Raw genomic sequence first — 20445 nt, forward strand, 5'->3', positions numbered from 1 at the left:
CATGGAGTATAAGTTTGATCTAGCACATACTCCGTGAGTGAATGGGGCTGGGGGGCGGGGATTGTTGGCTAGCATGAGTCCCCAGGATTCCTCTATTGCTCAAGTGTTATGTGACTTTTTCTGGAGTAATGTGAACGAGTGTCTGTGCACCCAAGATAGGCCACCAACAATGGGCTAAAGAAGTGATTCCATCCCAAGTGTGAATTAGTGAACCAGTGAATACGGGTCACTCACAGGGGCATGGTTGACTCAAAGGCAGCTGCAACGGTAAACCAAACCCAGCATGAGCAATGATTCAAGGAAGCTGCATCTCTGGAGCTCCCTAGATAACTTGGGCACATTGAAGAGTCTCCTCTTCCCAGCAGTTAGTGCTGCCTCTAGAATCCCGGGCAAGTGCTTGTGAGTCCTGTAGGTTTCAGAAGCCCCCTGAGACTTGCGACTTGTGTTGATTTCCCAAGCCTTGTAAGTTTAATTTCCTTCCTGAGACTTAAGGAGCCTCCCTCCTGTGAGAGAACATGTTTTAGTTAGGAGGAAACAGCTACACCCCCACCAAATCTGAGAGTGTTCCCTTCTCCTCCAGACAGAAGTCATTCGGAAGCGTCTCCACAAAGACATTCCCCACCATTCCGTCATCATGCTCAACTTCTGTCCTGACCTCCAGTCTGTGCAGCCCAACCTGAGGAAGACCCATGGGGAGTTCATCTTCCTCATTGACAGGAGCAACAGCATGAGCCGGGCTAGCATCCAGTGTGTCAAGGTACTGTGTGCGGGACTCTGTCCCCAGGGCCAGGGCTCAAGCACATTAGCTGTGCTCCCCTCCACCTGGCTTCCAGAGGACTCTCTGTTCCAAGAAGCCACTTGTTCAAAATCAGTTTAAGAAGAGACACCTAAACTCAATTTTTTCCCAAAATAAATCCCTTGAAGTGAAGGGGACAGACATAGAGAAGCTGGCCATTTACAAGGCATGAGGTTCTTCATTTTCTGCTAACTTGTACTGCAAGCCCGCTCTGGGTTAAGCACTCTCCTAGGTCCTGAGTGGGAAGGAGCACACAGAGGGGGTGTGGGGAGGTTGTACATGTGCTGGGCCCCTGGGATGTGTGGTACTGGGCTAGGCCCTCAAAGTGTGTCTTGGTGTTTAATCCAATTGCCCTAAGAAGTCGCTCAAGTTGTCACTGTTGTCACATGAGAAAATGGTTCTTGAGAGTTGTAGTCACCTGCCCAAGATCACACAACTCACATAGTCTGTGATCAAACCGGTGGCTGCCTGACTGTTCCCCACCCCACCCCCATCCAGCATCACAGAGTCACTAGACATGGCTCCTGGAATATATTAGTAGAACCCAATAGAAACAATATTGGATTTGGCTCTGGGTAGGCAGTCAACTCAGTAAAGTGCTTGGAAGGACTTGAATTAGATTCCCAGAATTCATCTCTAAACTATGTTTTCATGTGTGGTGGTATGCACTTGTAATCTCAGCTCTGGGAGGCAGAGAAGGGTGGACCTGTGCACCTCACTGGTCAGTCAGCCTAGCTAGCCAGTTTTGTTTCAGTGACAGACCTTGAGAACAGCACCCCCAAGTTGTCATCTGTTCTCTGTGAGCATACACACACACACACACACACACACACACACACTAAAATAAAATCAAATCAGTTATTCTTTTTCCTAATGGCTAATGATGGGCAAAGCTCTGCATGTAGCCATCTTAGGAGAAAATAAATAAACTCAAAATGCCAACATAGTCAATGCTCTCACAGAGCTCAGTCAAGTGTGGCATGCTAACTTGATAGCCAGTCAGAAGGCCTGGGAGTTTGGCTTGGTTTCCCTGCTTAGGAAGACAGACAGACAGACAGACAGACAGACAGACAGACAGATAAATAAATAATGAGGAAGAATGTTAAGAGCCCTCCTCACCCACCACGAAGCCCCTCTTCCCTGCTGGGAAATCATTAAGCTTGTTACAGAGTTATCCAATGTTCCTTTGTATTGTGACTTCTGCAGCTGTCTGTCTTCCCATCTGGAGTTATTGAACTCATTAAGGGAAACAACCGTCTGGTCCTCAGCTGTCCCCACGTGGCCTAGCTCTGCACTTTCTCATAAAAACCCCTCAATATACTTATTGGATTGAGGAATGGGTTGTAGCTCAGGAGAAAGAGAGAAGGGGAACCAGAAAAGAGTGGGCTCTCCTGTCACTGGAGATTCCATCATTTCCCCCTTCGAGAGCCCCAGAGCAACAGACGAGAGCAAGGAGACGAGAACGTAGGTGGGACCCATAAGGCCGGCAAGCTCCTGGCCTCTTAAGTCCCTCTAGTCTTGAATAATGGCAGAGGCATCATAGATGAGAGCCGAGAGCCTTCTGGAAGCATCTTGACACATGCATGTGAGACCTGTGGAGACCCCCTACCCCTACAGGAGGTGGAGGCGAGTGGGGAGCTGTCCGGGGTCTGGAGTGCTGAAGTGTACTTCCAGACAGTGTGGCTCTATATGCCGTTCCACACCCACACTGAGATATTCCCTTGATCACCTAAGAGTGCCCCAGCATTATACACCTAAAATAGTATTTGAAAAGCATTTCCTATCCTGCCCTCTCATTTCTGGAGTAAAGAAACTGAATCCTTAAGGGGGTGAAATGCTTTTCCAAGTATCACAGGGCTGGTGGAGGGACTGGGGCCTTCCAGATCTGTGCCCATTTCTCACACACTGCTTATGAGGAGTGAGCCATGCCCTCTGGTGTTTACAAATCTCTCTTGTTTGAGTAAGTCATTTCTGCTGCATGGCATGGTCGAGGGAGCAATCCCAGGGTCCAGAATTGATTCTGTCACAATTGCTATGAGGCTTTGGACAAACCGATTCTCAAGTGTGGACTTCATTCATCCTTTCTATGAGGCGAGAAGAAAGGATTGATTCAGGGAGGGCAAATGTATGTCATGTGGCCCTCTGCTTCCTTCTCCTCGGCCCAGGGAGGCATCAGTAATTGATCCTGACCCTTCCCCAACACTCTCCAACCCCCGCTAAGCCTGGACTGAGTCTGTGTCCTCCTCACGCAAGCACTCCAGGGAGTTATTATCGTTAAAATGAAATTGTTTATGAGCAGGAATCCACTTCATTAGCTGAAGCCCTCTCCACCTTTACTGCTTCAGAAATCTCTTGACAGTGACTTTCTCTGGTCCATCCTTCAGTGCCCTCTCCCTGTGGTGCCTCCCCCTTGATTTTTTCTAGTTCCATTCTCTGGGCTCAAGGTCATCCCTTCACAAAAGGCTCTGTGCTGGTGCAATCCACTCAGCTAAGCATGACCCTTCCAGAGAAAGACAGAAATTACTCGGGGAAAGCCTTGCCAAGGATATGGTTGGTTGGGGCAGGGGGTGTGCTTGAGTCATTCATTATGGTCCATTGGGTAGAAGTTTTAGGGAAAGCAAGGCTTAGTCAGGGAGGAGGGAAGGAGTAGAAATCCAAGCAGCCCACGCCAAAGGGGAAAGTTCAGGCGATTTAATTTCCGGCAGCTGGTCCCAGTCTTCAGTCACCACTTGCTGCCAAAAGCAGGGCTTTAAAATTCTAATAGGTGTGAGTGGAGATGATCTGTACGGATCAGCAGAGTCTCCTGCCAGTAGGAATATGCATTAGTGGCTAATGAAAAAAAGCAGATATTGACTTCTTTCGTGGAGACACAAAATGTATTGACACAGGCAGTGCAGGGAGGCAGCAGGGACATTAATGGAAGCATTTAATGTGTTTGCAGAGGGGGACAGACAGAAGAGGGCTGCAGGGCTGGATGTTGTGGCAATTGCTGGAATCAACTGACAGTGTTTGCTTCCATATTCTAGAGTATTATGGTCTGTTTCCCTGAAACTATGCTGAGCAGCCAGAGGGTGGGGAGCATGAATACACTCTACGGGGTTAAAGTGGAGATGTTTCATTTCTGCCTCTGTGCTGAGGCATGGCCAGCACAAATGAAGACTTCAGCGCTGTATTGGGGGATTATTTTTCTTTTTTATAACATTTTATTCATTTTGCAGACATTCTGGGGTGTGTGTGGATACCAGGGGACAACTTGTGGGATTCATTTCTCTCCTTCCACCACGTGGATCTTAGGGATTGGCAGCAGGTGCCATCCTACTGGGTTTGTGAAAGCCAAAGCCACACACCCCAGTTTTACGACCCAGAACAATGCCTCAGCTCTCCTGAGCCTCCGCCCATTCTCCCCCAAACAGAGGCATTAGTGCTAATACAGAGCTCGCTGCATATTGTTTCCTCTGTGGCACGCTGAGGCTCAGGCAGACCCAAAGCCAAGTGAACAATGGGAAGGTGGGGTTTCCATTTCAAGTGCATCGCTGACCCACTGCGCTATACATAATTCATGCAACAGTGACTAAAGTTGGTTTGTTTTGTTTTGTTTGTTTTTTTGTTTTCCGAGACAGGGTTTCTCTGTGTAGCCTTGTATGTCCTGGAGCTCACTCGGTAGAACAGGCCGGTCTCGAACTCACAGAGATAAATGTGATTGTTAACTGAAATTTCTTTACACTATGGTAGCACGTAGTAGTAGCTAGGTATTGGTCATTGTGCTAGTGATCATTACGGTCACAGCTTCCTCCCACCATCACCTCCGCTGTTTTCCTTTCCTGCTTGCTTGCTTCCTTCCTATGTGTTGGTATAGAGTTGAGATATGTAGCCCAGTTTGGACTGGAAGTTCCTACATAGCCCAGGCTGACCAGTGACATGTACCACCATGCCCAGCTTCATTGGGTCCCCCTTTTCTCTCTCTCTCTGTGTCTTTCTATCTGTGTGGCATGTATGGGTATGGGCGTGGCATGTATGTGAGAATGTAAGTTCATGCACGCATGTAGAAACCAGAGCAGAACACTGGAGTTACAGACACCCACAGCTGCGCTCAGCTTGTTATTTGGGTGATGGGGATGTGAACTTTGGCCTTCATGTTTGCAGAGAAAATACTCTTAATCTCTCTAGCCCCACACGATTATATTTAGCACTTTTATCCAGGTCTCCTAGTGGTGCACAGTTCCAGAGGATGGGGATCTCCAATGTTCAGACTTAGGAGGCCAGGAGGCGCGATTGAATCCCGGCTGTACTGTTTACTAACTGGATACTTTCCACCAATCATTGCCCTCTCCGTGCCATCTTCTCATCTGTAGAGCAGGGATAACAACGGGGCTGCTGCTGGGGCTGCTGCAAGGCAACACACTTGAAGCACATCATTTGCATCTGACAAATGCTAGCCAGGAGACCTCCTAGGGGATCTGTAACTGGCTAGTGACAGGATGGTGCTGTTGCAGGAGCCTTGGATGAGGGCCAGATGCCATGAGATCAACAATGTGACCTCTCCTCAAGGTCCAGTTTGCTTTGGCAGAGGGAAATGGGCAGACCCTGCTCCTTTCACCTCTCAAAGTCAGCACGAGGTGATGGGGAACTCTGAGGTCACTGCAGAGTGGTTTCGATGAGTCAGGCCTGCTGCATGGATGAGGAGTCATATGCTGATAGCTTTGATGGGTCAGCCTCCGGTCAAGAGCGGCAGTTTTTATGATACATAAAGAAGGAGTGCTAGGTGCGATGGGTGACAGGTCCCTGTGGAGGTGGCTCCATGCTGGAAATGGCAGCACTGCTGTGTGGTGACATCGTGGCAGTAGCCCCTGCCTGAGCCCTGAGGATTCCTTTTCTTGCCTGGCAGGAGGCCACATTGGTGGCCCTTAAGAGCCTCATGCCAGCCTGCCTCTTCAATGTCGTTGGTTTTGGATCCACATTTAAGACAGTCTTTGCTTCCAGTCAGATCTACAATGAGGTAAGGAGAGAGAAAGTTTGGTCATGGGTGGGTGATGGGCAGTAGTGAGCAGAAGAAAAGAAAGGGAATAGTAAAGATGTCATGCTGGGGACAGCCTCAGACACTGCCTACCCAGGGAGAGCTCAGATCATCTGGGCCAGTAGATTAAAGCAAAGCCATGCTTGCTGGTGCCTCCAGAAGCCTTCTGCCTATTACAATAAAGTCTGTGAGAACATGGACATGGAGAGCAGGGACAGAGGACACAGTACACATCTGTCACGCCCATGGCCTGCCGTCCACCACCACCTTTATCTCTTGAAAACCATGGGTTCACCCAAGGCTGAACTACAGAAATGAATGATGACAGACAGAAGAACAATTACATGGCCAAGCGACTGAGGAAGTAGCTGAGGAAGTGGCTGCAGGGGTCCTTACAAGGCTAAGGCTTCGATGCTATTTGGAACAAAAGGAACTGGGGCATTCTACCAAGAGCTGAGAGGAGGGGGAAAGAGGGGGACATGTGAGGAAGGAGGAAGGGGGAGGGGCATCGTTGGCTACTTAACTAAAAGTAAAGGATGCACAGATTTTTAAAATAAGAAGAGAAATACATGTTGATCCAGAGGTGGTGACACATGTTTGATCCCAGCACTGGGACAGCCTCAGCTACATCGTGAGTTTGAGGCTAGCCTGGGCTGCTTGACACCCTGTCATGAACAAGCAAGAATAAGAATGCCTGTTGGTTGCTAAGTTTTAGATCTAGATAATCAAAAGGAAAAAATTTAATCTCCTGTGGATGACACCCATCTGACAAAAACAAAAACGATAAGGAGAATAAGTGTCGTTTCCAGATCAACTTCTGTAAATTTGCAGACATTTTCAAGACGGGGACTAGGTCTTCCATACTGTGACATGACCTACTTTCCTAGTCTATCATGAATATATTGTCATGCCAGAAAATTTCCATCTGTGACATCATTTTAATGACTGTCTGACCCACCACTTAGGCAGCCTGGCATTTATTTATGAAGCCTGGAAGCTGGCCTTTCCTCAGCCCCCATGCTTTTATACTTAGTCATTTTTGCTTATAGATTTCCCATGCATCTTTGCTTGTCCCCTGGGGATGAATTCAAAACTACATATCCATCATAAGTCTTGATATCGACAATATTGACCATTGCTGCTATTCTTTTTAAAAATAGGGTTTTGCATAGTCTAGGCTGATTCCAACTCACTATATAGTTAGGGATGATCTTAATGGATCTGGAGTGAATTACAGGCATGCCCCCACCACACCTTGTTTATATGGGGCTTGCCTATTTGCTAGGTGAGCACACTACCAAAAGAACCACACCCCAACCTCAGTATCCACCGTTCCTTCTAAGTCCCTCCAGACATGGATACAGAAAGAGAATCTTCCAGAGCCAGGGTCAGGAGATGGCATCCAGAGAGACTCAGCTCCTAATGCAATACCATCTATCTGATGCCAGTCCCCATAAAGTTAGTCCAGAAGATGGGGAATCTAAAGCCCAAACTGGGAAAACAAGCATCTCAAATTATCATGGGAGTATGTGCCAGAGTCAGATTCAGTGTTCATGTCTGAGGATGCCCAGTACTGTGTACTTTCCTCCATGTCCCCTGCTTCCCTTACCAGGCAGAGAGCTGTATTTGCGCTGAGGAGTCAAGAGCTCAGGATTCCAGGGGTGCTCGTATTTCTAAAGAAGAATCTAGAAAGGGCAATAATATTATTATTCTGCAAATGGTGACATTTTAGACATTGACGGAGGATGAATTACATCAGTGGCTGACTATTTTCCCTATGGGTGGGCAGGGGTGTGGCAGAACTAAGAGCCAGAGAACAGAGTTCATCCTAAGGGGGCCTCTTAGAGTCTCCATGCCACCTGGTGGACCTAGGACCTGTCTGCCCTGCCACGGCCCTTCCTTGCAGGAGAACTTGGCCATGGCATGTGACTGCATCCAAAGAACACGAGCTGACATGGGCAGTACCAACATCCTCTCCCCTCTCAAGTGGATCTTCCGGCAGCCAGTGCACCAAGGTCACCCAAGGCTCCTCTTCCTCATCACGGATGGGGCCGTGAGCAACACGGGGAAGGTTCTGGAGCTGGTGCGGAATCATGCCTCTTCTACCAGGTCAGTCCAGCATGCAGATCTAGGGTCGGATTGCCCCAGGCTGCCTGAGGTTGGGGGAACCCGAACCAAAACGAAATGTGCACTGTGTCAGAGGAAGAAGATGGTACCTACATTTCCCAGAATGCCTTGTTTCCGGGTTGCTGAGCAATGCTTTCCATGTTTGCCCCTTTTTCCCTCTCATAAGATGAGGAGAGGTGAATTGTCCACAGTTCAGCATGCAAGTCCAAGTGTAGCTTGAGGAGAGACTGCTGCCAGTGCTGACTGGGAGTTGATTGATTGTAGTGTGTGTGTGTGTGTGTGTGTGTGTGTGTGTGTGTGTGTGTGTGTGTGTGTGTTTTGTCCACGATAGCTCCTCCTCCTCCCCAGGTTTTTGCCTAAAGACAAAGTCATCTCTGATGGACCACACTCTGTCTCTTATCCCACTGGAGACAATGATACAGAGCTACCTCCCTGTCTCTGTCCTTCAGGTGCTACAGTTTTGGAATTGGACCCAGTGTGTGCTACCGACTGGTGAAAGGGCTGGCGTCTGTATCCAAGGGCAGTGCGGAGTTTCTGACGGAGGGGGAGCGGCTGCAACCAAAGGTACACAGGACCGCTGGCGTCTCCCAGGCCTGCAGCATCACCAGCCCAGATAGGCCGGAGGGTGAGGTTGAGATGCCACCCCAAATCTGAGCTCCATGCTGGGCCACACTTTGATCCCCTGGTTTTCTCTGTTATAAAATGCTAAGATGAAGGTGAGGGCAAAGATCTATTCCAAGAGTCTAAGGAGTTCAGAGGTCTGTCCACTGCTGGACCGGCTACCCCAAGCTTGCTGTGTCTTCCTCCCCTGGAGCTCACATTCTCACCATCTTTTTATCTCATCTCCCCACACCCTCCTCACACACCATCTACTCTGTCTGACCCTCCCTAACAGATGATCAAATCCTTGAAGAAGGCCATGGCTCCAGTGTTGACTGACGTGACCGTGGAGTGGGTGTTCCCTGACACCACAGAGGTCCTGATCTCACCTGTCAGCACCAGCTCCCTATTCCCTGGGGAACGGCTGATGGGATACGGCATTGTGTGTGATGCCTCCTTGTACATTTCCAACTCCAGATCCGTGAGTACCCCAGACATGGAGGAGATTGTGCCTCCTCACCCCACTCTCACGGTTGGTTTTTAAGGACTTACAAACTCAAAGCCTAAAGTGGCTAAGTATAAAATGAACTCAGTACGTTAGAAGGCAGGGCCGGGGGCGGGGCTCAGTCAGTAGAGTGTTTGTCATGCTAGCAAGAGGGCCTGAGTTCAATCCCATGCGTAGAAATGACAGGTATAGTGGCATGCGTTTGTCTTCAGGACTTTACATGCACGTGTACACATGTGCATCCACACACACAGGAACACACATGCTCACTTTCTTGTAAAGCAGACATGTATTTAAAAATAATAAAAATAAAAGAGAGAAGCCGTGAAGGGCAGCAACCATGACTGAACTCCTCCATAAGGCCAAAGGAGCATGGGGAACATGTCCAGCTACCTAGGGTTCGCCTGACTAAACTAGAAAGCCTCCATTCATTGTATTAAAATGGCTCTGTACTAAGACACAGGTCATGTATGGAATGTGTTTCTAAGAAGAGCTTGAATGCTGTTTGAAATGTCCAGAATTTTTAGTGTTTAATATGAACGTGTAATGGAAGGTGGGCTATTCAGCTGCACAGAGAAAGTTCTAAACAAAATACTGGCCTTGTTTTTTCATGGTCCATGTTGTATTTAATTTTAATTACACTTGGAGCCCTGAAAGACACTAGATTATCAATACACATTCCCACAGAGGGACCCAACTAAGTCATCAACTCATTCTCTTGGGCTGTTGAAATAGTGGAGGCAAGGCAAAGTGCCTGCCTCAGCCTCACAAGTGTGAGGAAGCAAATTTCACCCCAGAACCCACATGTTCAGGAAGCGGTATGGCTGCTCGTAATCCCAGAGTAGGAAGGTGGAGACAGGAGGCTCCGTCCCCAGGGCTTGCTCACCAGTTCTTGAGTCTATTGACAAACTCCAGGAGACTGAGACCCTGTCTCAAGGAGGTAGACAGTGATGAGTGATGCTAAGGATGACATCCAAGGTTGTCCTCTGGCTTCCACACACAGACCCACACACGTGCATTCTCATGTATGTGAGCAGACATACAAACATGCGCACATGCGCACACATCATTTTTCAAAATTCTGTTTTCTTCACCCATGAGACTGGCCATGTTGTCTCCTGCTACTGGCAGATGCTGGGTAAACAGCACCTTCATATGGAAGCCAATCTAGAAACAGCTTGTGAAATTAGAAATGCATGAATCTTGCAATCCAGAAATGCCACTCCTAAGTGCTGCCCCGGAGATGGAACAGCAATGTAATGGATTTATGATGACGGATCATATGGTGGTAAAGACAGACATGAAGCAAATGCTTCACATTGAAAGGTAGTGGAATGCTACATAGCCAGGTGTTAAGGACAATGGTTAGCAGGCAGAGTGTTTTAGCTACAACATTCAAGATATTGATAAATACATATGGTCTGGTTTTTGTAAAAGAAAACGTGACTTCCAAAATTGTGCATTGTGCTCTCTCTCTCTCTCTCTCTCTATCTCTCTCTCTCTCTCTCTCTCTCTCTCTCTGTGTGTGTGTGTGTGTGTGTGTGTGTGTGTGTGTGTGTGTGGTGAAGAGCAGAATAAAAGGACACATAGTTCATCTATTAGGAGACAAGAATGAAATTTAGAATTACATTTTTAAATTTTTTCAGTGGACAAAGTCAATGATTTTAAATATCACCATAATATAAGAATAAATCCTATTCTTATTCTTCCTCTCATTTTTGTTTTCGTATTATGTTGTTGAGACAGAATTGTACTTTGTAGCCCAGGCTTGCCTGGAGCTTGCTATGTGTCACAGGCTAGCCTTGTTCCCAAGTTCTGGGGTCACAGATGTGAGCCACAATACCCAGCTCCATGTTCACCATCTCTTGACCAGAGATTCACCTCAGTCCTCCAAACAAGCAAGCAAGCACTCCTTAGCTTTCTAGGTCCTCAGAAGTGAACTCCTGCCCAAACCACCACCACACACCCTTTGCTGCCCATGAAAGTCCTTGCTGAGTCTAACTTCGCTCTCACCCTTCTTCCCCCTCCTGTGTCCAGGACAAAAGGCGGAAGTACGGCATGCTGCACGCTCAGGGGTCCAGCAGCTCTGTTTTCTACCCCTCTCAGGATGAGGGACTTGGCCCAGGCAGTGGGAACTGCGCCAAAATCTTCAACCCGGGCCAGACCAAAGATGCCCAACCATGCAGTGGAGACTCCCCCACCCATCATGGTTGGTCCTCTGCTTTCTGTTCCATTTTCCATGGAAGCCATAGTGATTGCTACCTTATATCGAGCATTTGCCATGTGTTAAGCATTTGATAAAAACTAACTCTTGTTAGCAGACAAGGAGACAGAATCTATAGAATCTCGGCAACTGACTAAGCTTTGGATGCTAAAGGGGGGCGGTCAACCCAACCTATGTGCCTCTGTCGAGTTTAAGGCCATTTCCAAGAGCATTTACTGATTTTTTAACAAGTAGCGTAGTGTGTGTCAGGGGTGGGGGCAGTAGGGTGGCTCCCACCTGGCACCTGCCCTCCAAGATTCCCCCGTTAGACACAAAGGCACAATTGACCTTAACTCTGCTAAAGCAGAGGAACACCGACCCCCCCAACCGTCCCCATACCTGCCCAAGGTCATAGACAGCTGAGGCCTGGTTCTTAGCCGTGGGAAGGGAGAGGAGGTGCCTGCTAGCAGAAGCGCTCAGGCAAAGCCATGGAGGCATGGCACATAGAAAGCACTGGCCATTGGCTGCTCATCTATGGCAGTTTCCGCTGACCACACAGCATCTCTAAAAGGAGACCAGAGGGCGCTGGGGAGATGGCTCAGTGGGTGAAGTGCTTGTTGAGAAAGCATGAGTGTGGATTCCTAGCTAAAGCCAGTGCTGGGAGGTGGAGACAGGAGGATCCAGGGGCATGCTGGTAAATCTAGCTTATCAGTGAGCTTCAGTCAGTGAGAAATCCTGTTAAAAGAATACAATGGACTGCTCACCTCAGCAGCACATATACTAAGACTAAAATGATATGGAGGAGATTAGCATGGCCCCTGCACAAAGATGACGGGCAAATGCATAAAGCATTTCATGGTGTTGAATAAATTCAACATGAAATAAATGTGAATAAAAGTAAGATTGGGGCCAGGGAAATGGCTCGGTGAGCCAAGTGCTTACTACACCAGCAAGAGGGTCAGAGTTTGGATCCACAGAACCCATTGAAAATGAGTTGAATGGAAACAATTGAGGAAGATTCCTGACATCACACACACACACACACACACACACACACACACACACACACACACACACACACACTGGAGAGGCTAAAAGGGATAGTTGTGGGAAGATAGACCAGGACCAGACCTGGCAAGGCTCTGGATGCTAAGGGAAGCAAATGCACATATTTCTGTAAGAAAACAGGAAATTAAGTCATTTGAAAGTAGGGCAAGCACATGTTAGCCCCTTTCTTTCCCTACTACTCTCCACCCTGATAGCTCCTCTCTTACTACCCTTGCCCAGGTCTGGTTGTCTCCCGGAGACGGAGGGCCTACAGCACCAACCAGATCTCAACCCAGAAGGCCTGCCCAAGGGCCACCACAGCCAGTGACCCCACTGGGACTGCCAGGAGACACACACTGCGAAAAGCCAAGGTGCAGTACCTGGCCAATCAGAGCAGCCCGCAGAGCCAGCGTTGTCAGATTGACCTGCAGGTACCTAAGCAGGGTGGGGTGGGAGGGGCTGGGAGGGGCTTGGGTTGGCTATGGTTCACACATAACAACAAAGTTGGGTGTTTATCACACGAGAACATTGAGCATCAGGTAGAACTCAGGTCCAAATCCAGCTAATGCTAAGCCTCCCGATGATATTAGTTTTCATCTGAAGCGTATTTACTGATGACCCCTCAGACAGATCATCTCTGGCTTAGGAAGTTGCCCCTCCATCCTTAACTGAACCTTCTTCTGCCAGCTCCCAATGCCTTCCTAATCATGACACTCACTGGTCAGCATGCTTGCCCAGCCCCTGTACACAGTACTTCCCCATTGGCACAGGGTCTTGTCTTTAGGTTTTATGGTATCAGGGAGAGGAGGGGGCTTGGAGACCATCCACCCTCACTTGATACAGATGTGGCAACTGAAGGTTAGAGAAGTTGACTTAACTGGAACCACATGGCCAGTGGATTTGACCTGGAAGTCCCGGCCCTCAGGGTTCTTACTTCCCCTCCATCGATCCTGCCATGACTGGACAGTCACCGAAGGCAAAGGAAATAGGACTCAGAGCCACCACAGGAAAGGTCACCAGTGTCCTATGAGGTCAGCCCTCAACCACCCCAGCATTGCTGTTGTCAAGGCTCTGCCATAGAGGTTGGTCCTAGGCATGATAGAATGTCTCTGGGGTCAGCGGGATAAAGTCACCCAGCTGAGACCACTATGCTAAACCACATCATGACTTAATCATTTTCTTCAGGTCAGAAACCATGTAGATTCGCCCTAAGTATGCGGGTCAACGCAGCATCCCACCATCCCCAGCGTGCCTTCCCACTTCCCTGCCACATCCTCTCCCAATCTCCACATATGCGAGTGCCACACACCACCTGGCCCCTGGGGACTCTCCTCGCTTCTCCAAGGACCCTCAGTGTTCTTGGTATATGTCAGTTAGTCTTGGAGTCAGGCACTCTTCTCATACGTTTCTGAGCCCCTCTGAACCCCACCGCCTCATCTACAAGATGGGGAGAATGTATGTAGGTGGGCGGTCTGCCATCTACCAGCAGATATAGAGTTGGGGGTGAACTCCAGGTGGAGAAGGCTCCCAGGCTTTAGTGGATTCAAGATGCAGTCCTGGCCCAGTGTCTGGCTGTAGCCGGTGTTCTTCAATGTCACCTGCACTCACTGAGTGCCCCAGGCAAGCTAGCTACCTTTCTTCTTCACATCTTTCTCCATCTCTTTCCCCTCTCCCCCACCATCTCTCACCAGCTCTCCACTGTGGTGTGTGTGTGCGTGTGTGTGTGCGTGTGCGTGTGTGTGTGCGTGTGTGTGTGTGTGTGTGTGTGTGTGTGTGTGTGTGTGTGTGTGTGTGTGTGTAGATTCCCCAGAGACTCTGGCTGGGTGAATCTGAAAGCTAGCTTGAAGATGCCTCTGTTACCATGGAAACTGTAGCAGAATCCATTTCTCTCTGACCCAGTGTGGGTGATGGTAAGGTCAATGGAGGGGTCGGGGAGTTGCGACTGGGTACCTGCCCCCCCAGAAGCACCCTAAAAGTGGCCAGTCTCCTTTTCTTTCATGCCTTGAACTATATAGGTCCTTGACCTAGAGATAGGAAGGCATGTCTTCTATGGAAATCACACCCCAATACTTATTGATACATACTAAATAGTGTGGAGAGATCCCCAATGTTTGCTGATATCCCCCCAAATTACATTACACTGGTAAGTGATTTTGTCTCCTCATCTCGTTCCCCTGCCGGGTCAGGAATGTGGTCTAAGAAACTGGAAATTCATTTTAGCTTAATATTCTTCCATCACAAAAGTAATACAACAGTTCATTTGGGTATAAAGTACAAATAAAGTCTCCTTCCCCTACACCAACGCGCACTTGGTTCCGAGTATGTCTTTCTAGAAATACCATGCACATACACATATATATGGAACAAATGCATATTTTAATAGCTGCTTATGCAAATTATCCTCCAACATAGTGTCTTAATACTTTTTAAAATAATTTTTTGGCACATTTGTTTCCGATGTGTATACATGTGGGTGGGCAAGTGGGCGGGCATGCTCCTGCATCCTTGTGGAGGGTAGAGGACAATTATCTTTCCACCGTGTGGATCCAAGTGATCACACTCCAGATCTCAGGGTTGGTGGCTAGTACCTTTCCCAGCTGAGACATCTCACTGGCCCACTTAATGGCATCTGAATTCACGCTGACATACAGTAAAATCCCTCTAACAGTTCTCTGAGTCTGAAAATCATCAAGTTTACTCTTTGTCATAATTGAGATACAGATCTGTCATAATTTAATATTTAAGGTAATTGTTCTCAACTACCTTCTCACAGCGCTACAAAAAAAACTTTTATTCAGTATTGTGTGATACTTCATTGCCTGGATATACCATAACCTACTTTTTCTCCCCTACTGATGGAGATGTAGTTTCCAGAATTTTTTTAAGTCGTGGTGCCACTGTGTAGCTCTGACTGGCATGGAACTCACCGTATAGACCAAGCTAACTTCAGACTCACAGAGATCTGTTTCCCTTGCCTCCTAAGTGCTAGAATTAAAGGCATTGCTACCTCACCCAGCTAGTTACCTGAACTTTACTCAGATTATCAGTACTGCAACAAATACACATGGCTTGCACACAGACCTTGTGCCCCTACGGTTCCCATGGGGTTGAATTTGTAAGAGTAAAATCGCTGTCTCAGGTACCCATGGATTTCAACTGGTGATTGATAGACAGCCCATTGTCCCAGATTCTACCACTGCCATTACCCTTTACCACCCATAAGAGACCCTGAGACAATGAGACCAAACATTCAGGTACTTACCATTCTCTAATATGGAAAGATGTGACTTGCGTTAACTGCCATGGCTCAGAACATTTCTGCTTAGCTTATTGGCATGCTCAATACAAACGGCTTATGGATGAACGCCCCCACTATTCTAATTTTGTGTTTCCCCTCCAATTACATGGGAGATAATGTTTTTCTTTTCCGTTTAAGACCAGAAAAGGCATAATTGTTTATTGAGCACACTGGAAGAGGGCAAATGGGCTGGGCAGTAGGTACGGTGCCACCTTCCCCTTAGGGCAATGCTGCACGAGGTAAGGAGATGGGGTGTCTTCCTGTGTTTGGGAAACGTTTCCTTGTGTGTAGCTTCTGGGCATACAGTTTGTCATGAGGAGGAGGGCAGTCTGGATTGGCTGGCTGATGCTCCTGGGATCTTAGCACGAGGCACCATGGATGTGCCATGCAGTCGGTGTCTGCCATGCAAATCAGGGCAGCCCTGGTCCAAGGCTAAAGCCGAGTGGCGCTGGGCTGCAGTTCAGTGGGGTCGCGTCCCACCCGATCCTTGAGTCCCACAGGGTGGAAGAACTCCTTCCGTGTGTATCCTCTAACCACACGTGCCCAGTGGCACTGCTTTACACACACAAACACACGTGGTGAGGAAACTAAAATGCACTTTTTAACAAACACATGTTTTCACAGAAGTCAGGGTCCTGAATTCCCTAGAAACCCAAGTGATACTAAGAGAGTTTTCTTTAAAAAAAAAAAGAAGAACTCCACCTCACATGGCACAAGGGTATTTCCCATCTACCCCTTGGCTTTCGGATGCTTGTTTATACCAAGCCCAAAAACAGATAGATTAAATCATCAAAACAGACCAAAAAGCCTGTAAACAGCGCCGCGCACACATACAAGCTTTGTAAGGATAGTATAGCGAGTTGATAAACTGCAGAGAGCCCACTGTATTCAGCAAACAGTACTGAGATCTGCACCATTTGGAAAAGCAAAGTAAAAGCTGGTTCCCATCGCCTCACAGGAAAATAAATTGCATATGAATCAAAGACTTAAAACACACAAACAAAAATAACAAAACTTGTAGAAGATTTTTTGGGGGGTAGGAAAGACCTTTCAAGCACAGCATATGGGGAGACATAAGGGAAAGGGTTGGTAATTTTAACTACACACAAAAAAGGTTTTAAGCTTTATGCCAAAAAGGAAAGTGGGTTTTGGAATTCTCCATGGCACATGGTTCCCTGCGCCTTGGAGTTGACCCGTGGCCTGGGAGTTTTCTGCTTTCTGTTTCTCATGGGAGGTGAAGATTAAGTCATGAGTCCCTGGATCCCTGGGGGGGGGGCTGCCCTGGAAAGAACTGTGGAGCAGAGAAAGGGAGAGAGAGAGGAGAGAAAGTGGAAAGTGTTTCAGGGGCTGGAGAAGGAGGCTAGCCACCAGTCAATGGGCTTCACCTCCTCCTTCATTTTTCCTCTTCTTTCTTCCCCCTCCCTCATTCCATTCTCCTCCTCTTCCTCCCTCCTCCTACTCTCTTCTCATCCCCCCTTCTCTCCCGTTCTCTTGTCCTCCCCCTCCTCCTCATTCCCCTTCTTCCTCTCCATCCTCTCTTCTCTTTCTTCTCCTTCTCATCCCCTTTTCACCACCTCCTCCCTCTTCCCCTTCCCTTCCCTCCTCTTCCTTCTCCCATCTCCTTTCCCCTTCCCCTTCCTTGCCATCCCCTCTTCCTCCTCCTTGTACCTCGCTCTCCATCTTGCATCTCCCCTCCTCCCTCCCGTTCCCTCCTCCCTGCTTTCCTCCTTAGCCCTTACTCTACAGTGGCCATGACATGCGCCAGGGGCCCAGACTGCACGGCCCAGGGGCCCGCAGGCCCTCCCTACTGCCTCAAGGCTGTCAACACTTGCTGTCCTCTGGCCAGGAGCCCCAATCCTGGAGCCCTATGAGGGAACTGGATCCTGGTTCCAGCCCTAAGTCTGCCCCTGACAGCCGAAGCTCTGAGGACCTGGGTAAGTCAAGGTCCAAGATGTGAGGGGATAGAATCTCAGATGGCAGGGACAGAGGACCAGCACCTGCCTCTGTACCTCTGTGACACTCTTGCTCTGAGAACAAACTCTTGCTGTCTAGTCCCACCTTCTCCACTCAACCTGACTGTCCCACCCCATCTATCCAGCCCCTCAGGGACAAGCTTCCTGCAAGGTGGATCTGTGCCTCTGGGACAGACCCAGGCCACCCGTGCTGTTCTCTACTTAAGGGGGGCGGGCGGTGCTAGCATTGTGTTTTCTAGAAGTGACTGACGCTGGGCAAGGGACGATGTCCTTTGTGGGTGGCTCCCCCTCTCTGGCCTCAGGTTCAGCCCTCTTGTCCCTCCGCCCACAGAGCCACCCCATCACCTCTCCACCTTGGAGACGGAGACGTCCTCAGAGTGGGAGCCCGCGGCTGAGTCAGAGGACCAAGGCAGTCCCTGCAGGCCTGCCACCCCAGGCCCTGTGCTGGGCAAGGCCTTGGTGAAAGGCCTGTGCGACAACCAGCGTCTGCAGTGGGAGGTGAGCTTTGAGCTGCAACCGCCAGCCCTGCAGAGGGAGGCCGCGCAAGGTGCGGACATGTGGAGCGAGACCTTCCACCACCTGGCAGCTCGCGCCATCATCCGCGACTTCGAGCAGCTGGCAGAGCGTGAGGACGAGATCGAGCTGGGTGAGCGCCCAGGATGGTGGAGAGGGCAGTCCTGACCCCAGAGTCAGTCCTTTAGCAGCACAGGGTCCCACCCACTGCCCAAGCCCCGCCCCATCCCTTCCCAAAGCCCCGCCCACACCCAAGGCGTGCCCCCTAGCAGCCTAGTGCCCTACCCACCTGCCAAGATTCCCCTCCACAACCTTTTAAGTCCTCCCCACACCCCAAAGCCCTCAAAGCCTTTGTTCTGGGGGTTCCAGTAACCCAACCATTTCCCTAGGTTAGCCGCCTAACCAACCAACTCCATCCAGTGTCGCCTCCCATGCCTGAATGTCACCCCACCTCTCACCAAAGCCTTGCCCATACTACATGATCCTCCCTCTAGCCTTCCGGTATCCTGCCCACTGTCGTGTATATGCCCAACCCTCTTCACAGCACTTCCCTATGCCACCCCCCCAAAAAAGTTCATCCCTGCCCTTCATAAAAGCCCCTCCCACGATCTCAAAGTCTGCCCTCCTGGGCCCAGCACTCTGCCCGCTCCTAGATCTACCCATTCTTCATGGAAGCCCCACCCCATGCCCTGCTCACTCTTAGAAGCAGAGAGGAGGGATCCCCATTCTACTCAAGGCCCTAATATTAATTCTCCCTCCCCTGCCTCCAACCCTTCCCACACCCTTGGGTGACCAAGGCTCTCTGCCTGCCACTAGACGTTTCCAGGGGCCTGCATTCCCCCCCACATATAATGGCACTTGGGGCTCCAGCCTCACCTGAGGTGCCCTGCCTTCCTTGGTCCTGGCCTCCTCCACCTCTCCCACTTTCCTGGTGACACATCCTCCTCTTTTCCCGCCTCCTCTACTCCTACACTCCCTGGCACCCATACTCGCTCACACCCAGCACTTCTCTGCAGTGCCAGGTGCCTGGTTCTGGAGACCCAATAGCGATAGGGCCTCCTCTGAGACAGAACCTTTCCTGCAGGGTCCCTAGACTTAGCTGAGATCCTGCACTCTCTCATCAGCCCCACTGACTTCCTGACAGTCAGCTGGGCACCCAGCTGGGGGGCCAGGCTAGGTGTTTGGCCCTGTAGATGCCTCAGAAGTTTGGCTGGCATAGAACAAAGCAAGCCCTTCCTTTCCCAGGAGCACCTGGCACTGGCTAACAGAGGCCAGCATTAATCAAACAATTACACAGATAATTAATTAAGTGCTGCTCAGAAACACTTGAGTCCACGCCATGTACAAAAGGGATGGTTTGGGAGCTAATTTAGTTCAGGAACTGGGGCAGCCTCTCCCCAGAATGTGACTATTGAGAGCTGGATGAAACAGGCTTGGAGAGCAGAGATAAGGGCCAATAAGAGTTACATGATTCCTTTGTTCTAAGTTTACGCTTCATTTACATACTATGTGGCTTATGTTTCATTTGTATTTTGGGGTAATGTGTGATACTCTTTTCTTCCCATGAATTCTCCTCCGCCCCTCATTTCCCTGGCTTCCTGAACAGCTCTCAGAAGGCAGCAAGCCATAAAGAGGGCCCACTATTTGGTAGAAAGGGCCTGTGCTTCCAGGGCAAGTCACCCCAAATCCTAGTCTCAGGCCCTTACTAACTTGCTGTGTGACCCTACATGGACTCCCTCCCTGGTTTTCAATCTCAGAGAGAGGGGTGGGGGGGGGCTGGGGAGGAGAAATGAGGGCAGATAGGTATATACAGAGGCCCTTGAGACAAGAGTCTCTCACTAAACCTAGGTCCCCCTGTCTCCCCCTCCCTGCATCCCCAGCATGGTGGCCATGGCCACGCCCAGCTTTTCAGCTGTACACTGGGGACACAAACGTCATTCTTTCTTAGCAAGCACTCTTACCCAGGGAGCTGTCTTCCCAGCCTCAGCTTTGAACCCTCGCTCGGCAGTGTAGTAGGTCCCGTCAGTCTGGGAATCCACAAAGCCCTGTAACAAGGGTCCTATTAGTCATCTGTAAACTCCAAATATAAAATACAGACAACACAGAATACCTTTTAAATATCACAAGTTATTTAAGGGAATTAGCTACCTTTTTTCTATGATAATGACTTAATTTTTTTTTACATTAAGACATCCTTTATCTTTGTGAAATGATGTGGGTTTTTTTGTCTGAATGTCTTTAATTAGTACATTCACAAGCCCTTGATTTCAAGACCTATATGATCCCAAAGGTGAAGACTGCTGGGCGAGCTCTCCTTTTAGCTTCTAGAGTCTCCAAGCAATACTTTCTGATCCCAAACAGTAACCCTT

The 20445-nt window shown here is 49.1% G+C and overlaps 1 protein-coding gene, 1 long non-coding RNA gene and 1 other non-coding gene across 7 annotated transcripts in view; 2 read left to right on the plus strand and 1 right to left on the minus strand.

Annotated features, from left to right (window-relative positions):
• The window catches only part of Vwa5b1 (von Willebrand factor A domain containing 5B1), a 66418-nt gene that overhangs the window by 32625 nt on the left and 13348 nt on the right, over nucleotides 1-20445 (plus strand). For all 4 annotated transcript variants that reach the window (XM_021233558.2, XM_040756273.1, XM_040756272.1 and 1 more), the window contains 9 exons: nucleotides 581-757; nucleotides 5682-5792; nucleotides 7717-7919; nucleotides 8387-8501; nucleotides 8833-9018; nucleotides 11080-11251; nucleotides 12533-12723; nucleotides 17323-17524; nucleotides 17895-18209. In XM_021233558.2, coding sequence (XP_021089217.1) covers nucleotides 581-757; nucleotides 5682-5792; nucleotides 7717-7919; nucleotides 8387-8501; nucleotides 8833-9018; nucleotides 11080-11251; nucleotides 12533-12723; nucleotides 17323-17524; nucleotides 17895-18209 — 1672 coding nt within the window. The remainder of the gene's footprint in view (nucleotides 1-580; nucleotides 758-5681; nucleotides 5793-7716; nucleotides 7920-8386; nucleotides 8502-8832; nucleotides 9019-11079; nucleotides 11252-12532; nucleotides 12724-17322; nucleotides 17525-17894; nucleotides 18210-20445) is intronic.
• The window catches only part of LOC121143876, a 66739-nt gene continuing 51947 nt past the window's right edge, over nucleotides 5654-20445 (minus strand). For both annotated transcript variants that reach the window (XR_005881163.1, XR_005881164.1), the window contains exons 2-4: nucleotides 20038-20121; nucleotides 7420-7495; nucleotides 5654-5782 (exon numbers count right to left, since the gene is read on the minus strand). This is a non-coding gene — a long non-coding RNA (uncharacterized LOC121143876). The remainder of the gene's footprint in view (nucleotides 5783-7419; nucleotides 7496-20037; nucleotides 20122-20445) is intronic.
• On the plus strand, nucleotides 12002-12108 carry LOC121144229. Its single transcript, XR_005881547.1, has one exon. It is a non-coding gene; the product is annotated as a U6 spliceosomal RNA (small nuclear RNA).

The sequence above is a fragment of the Mesocricetus auratus genome, unplaced genomic scaffold (genome assembly GCF_017639785.1).
Source record: "Mesocricetus auratus isolate SY011 unplaced genomic scaffold, BCM_Maur_2.0 Super-Scaffold_100014, whole genome shotgun sequence".
In the NCBI taxonomy this organism is placed as follows: Eukaryota; Metazoa; Chordata; class Mammalia; order Rodentia; family Cricetidae; genus Mesocricetus; species Mesocricetus auratus.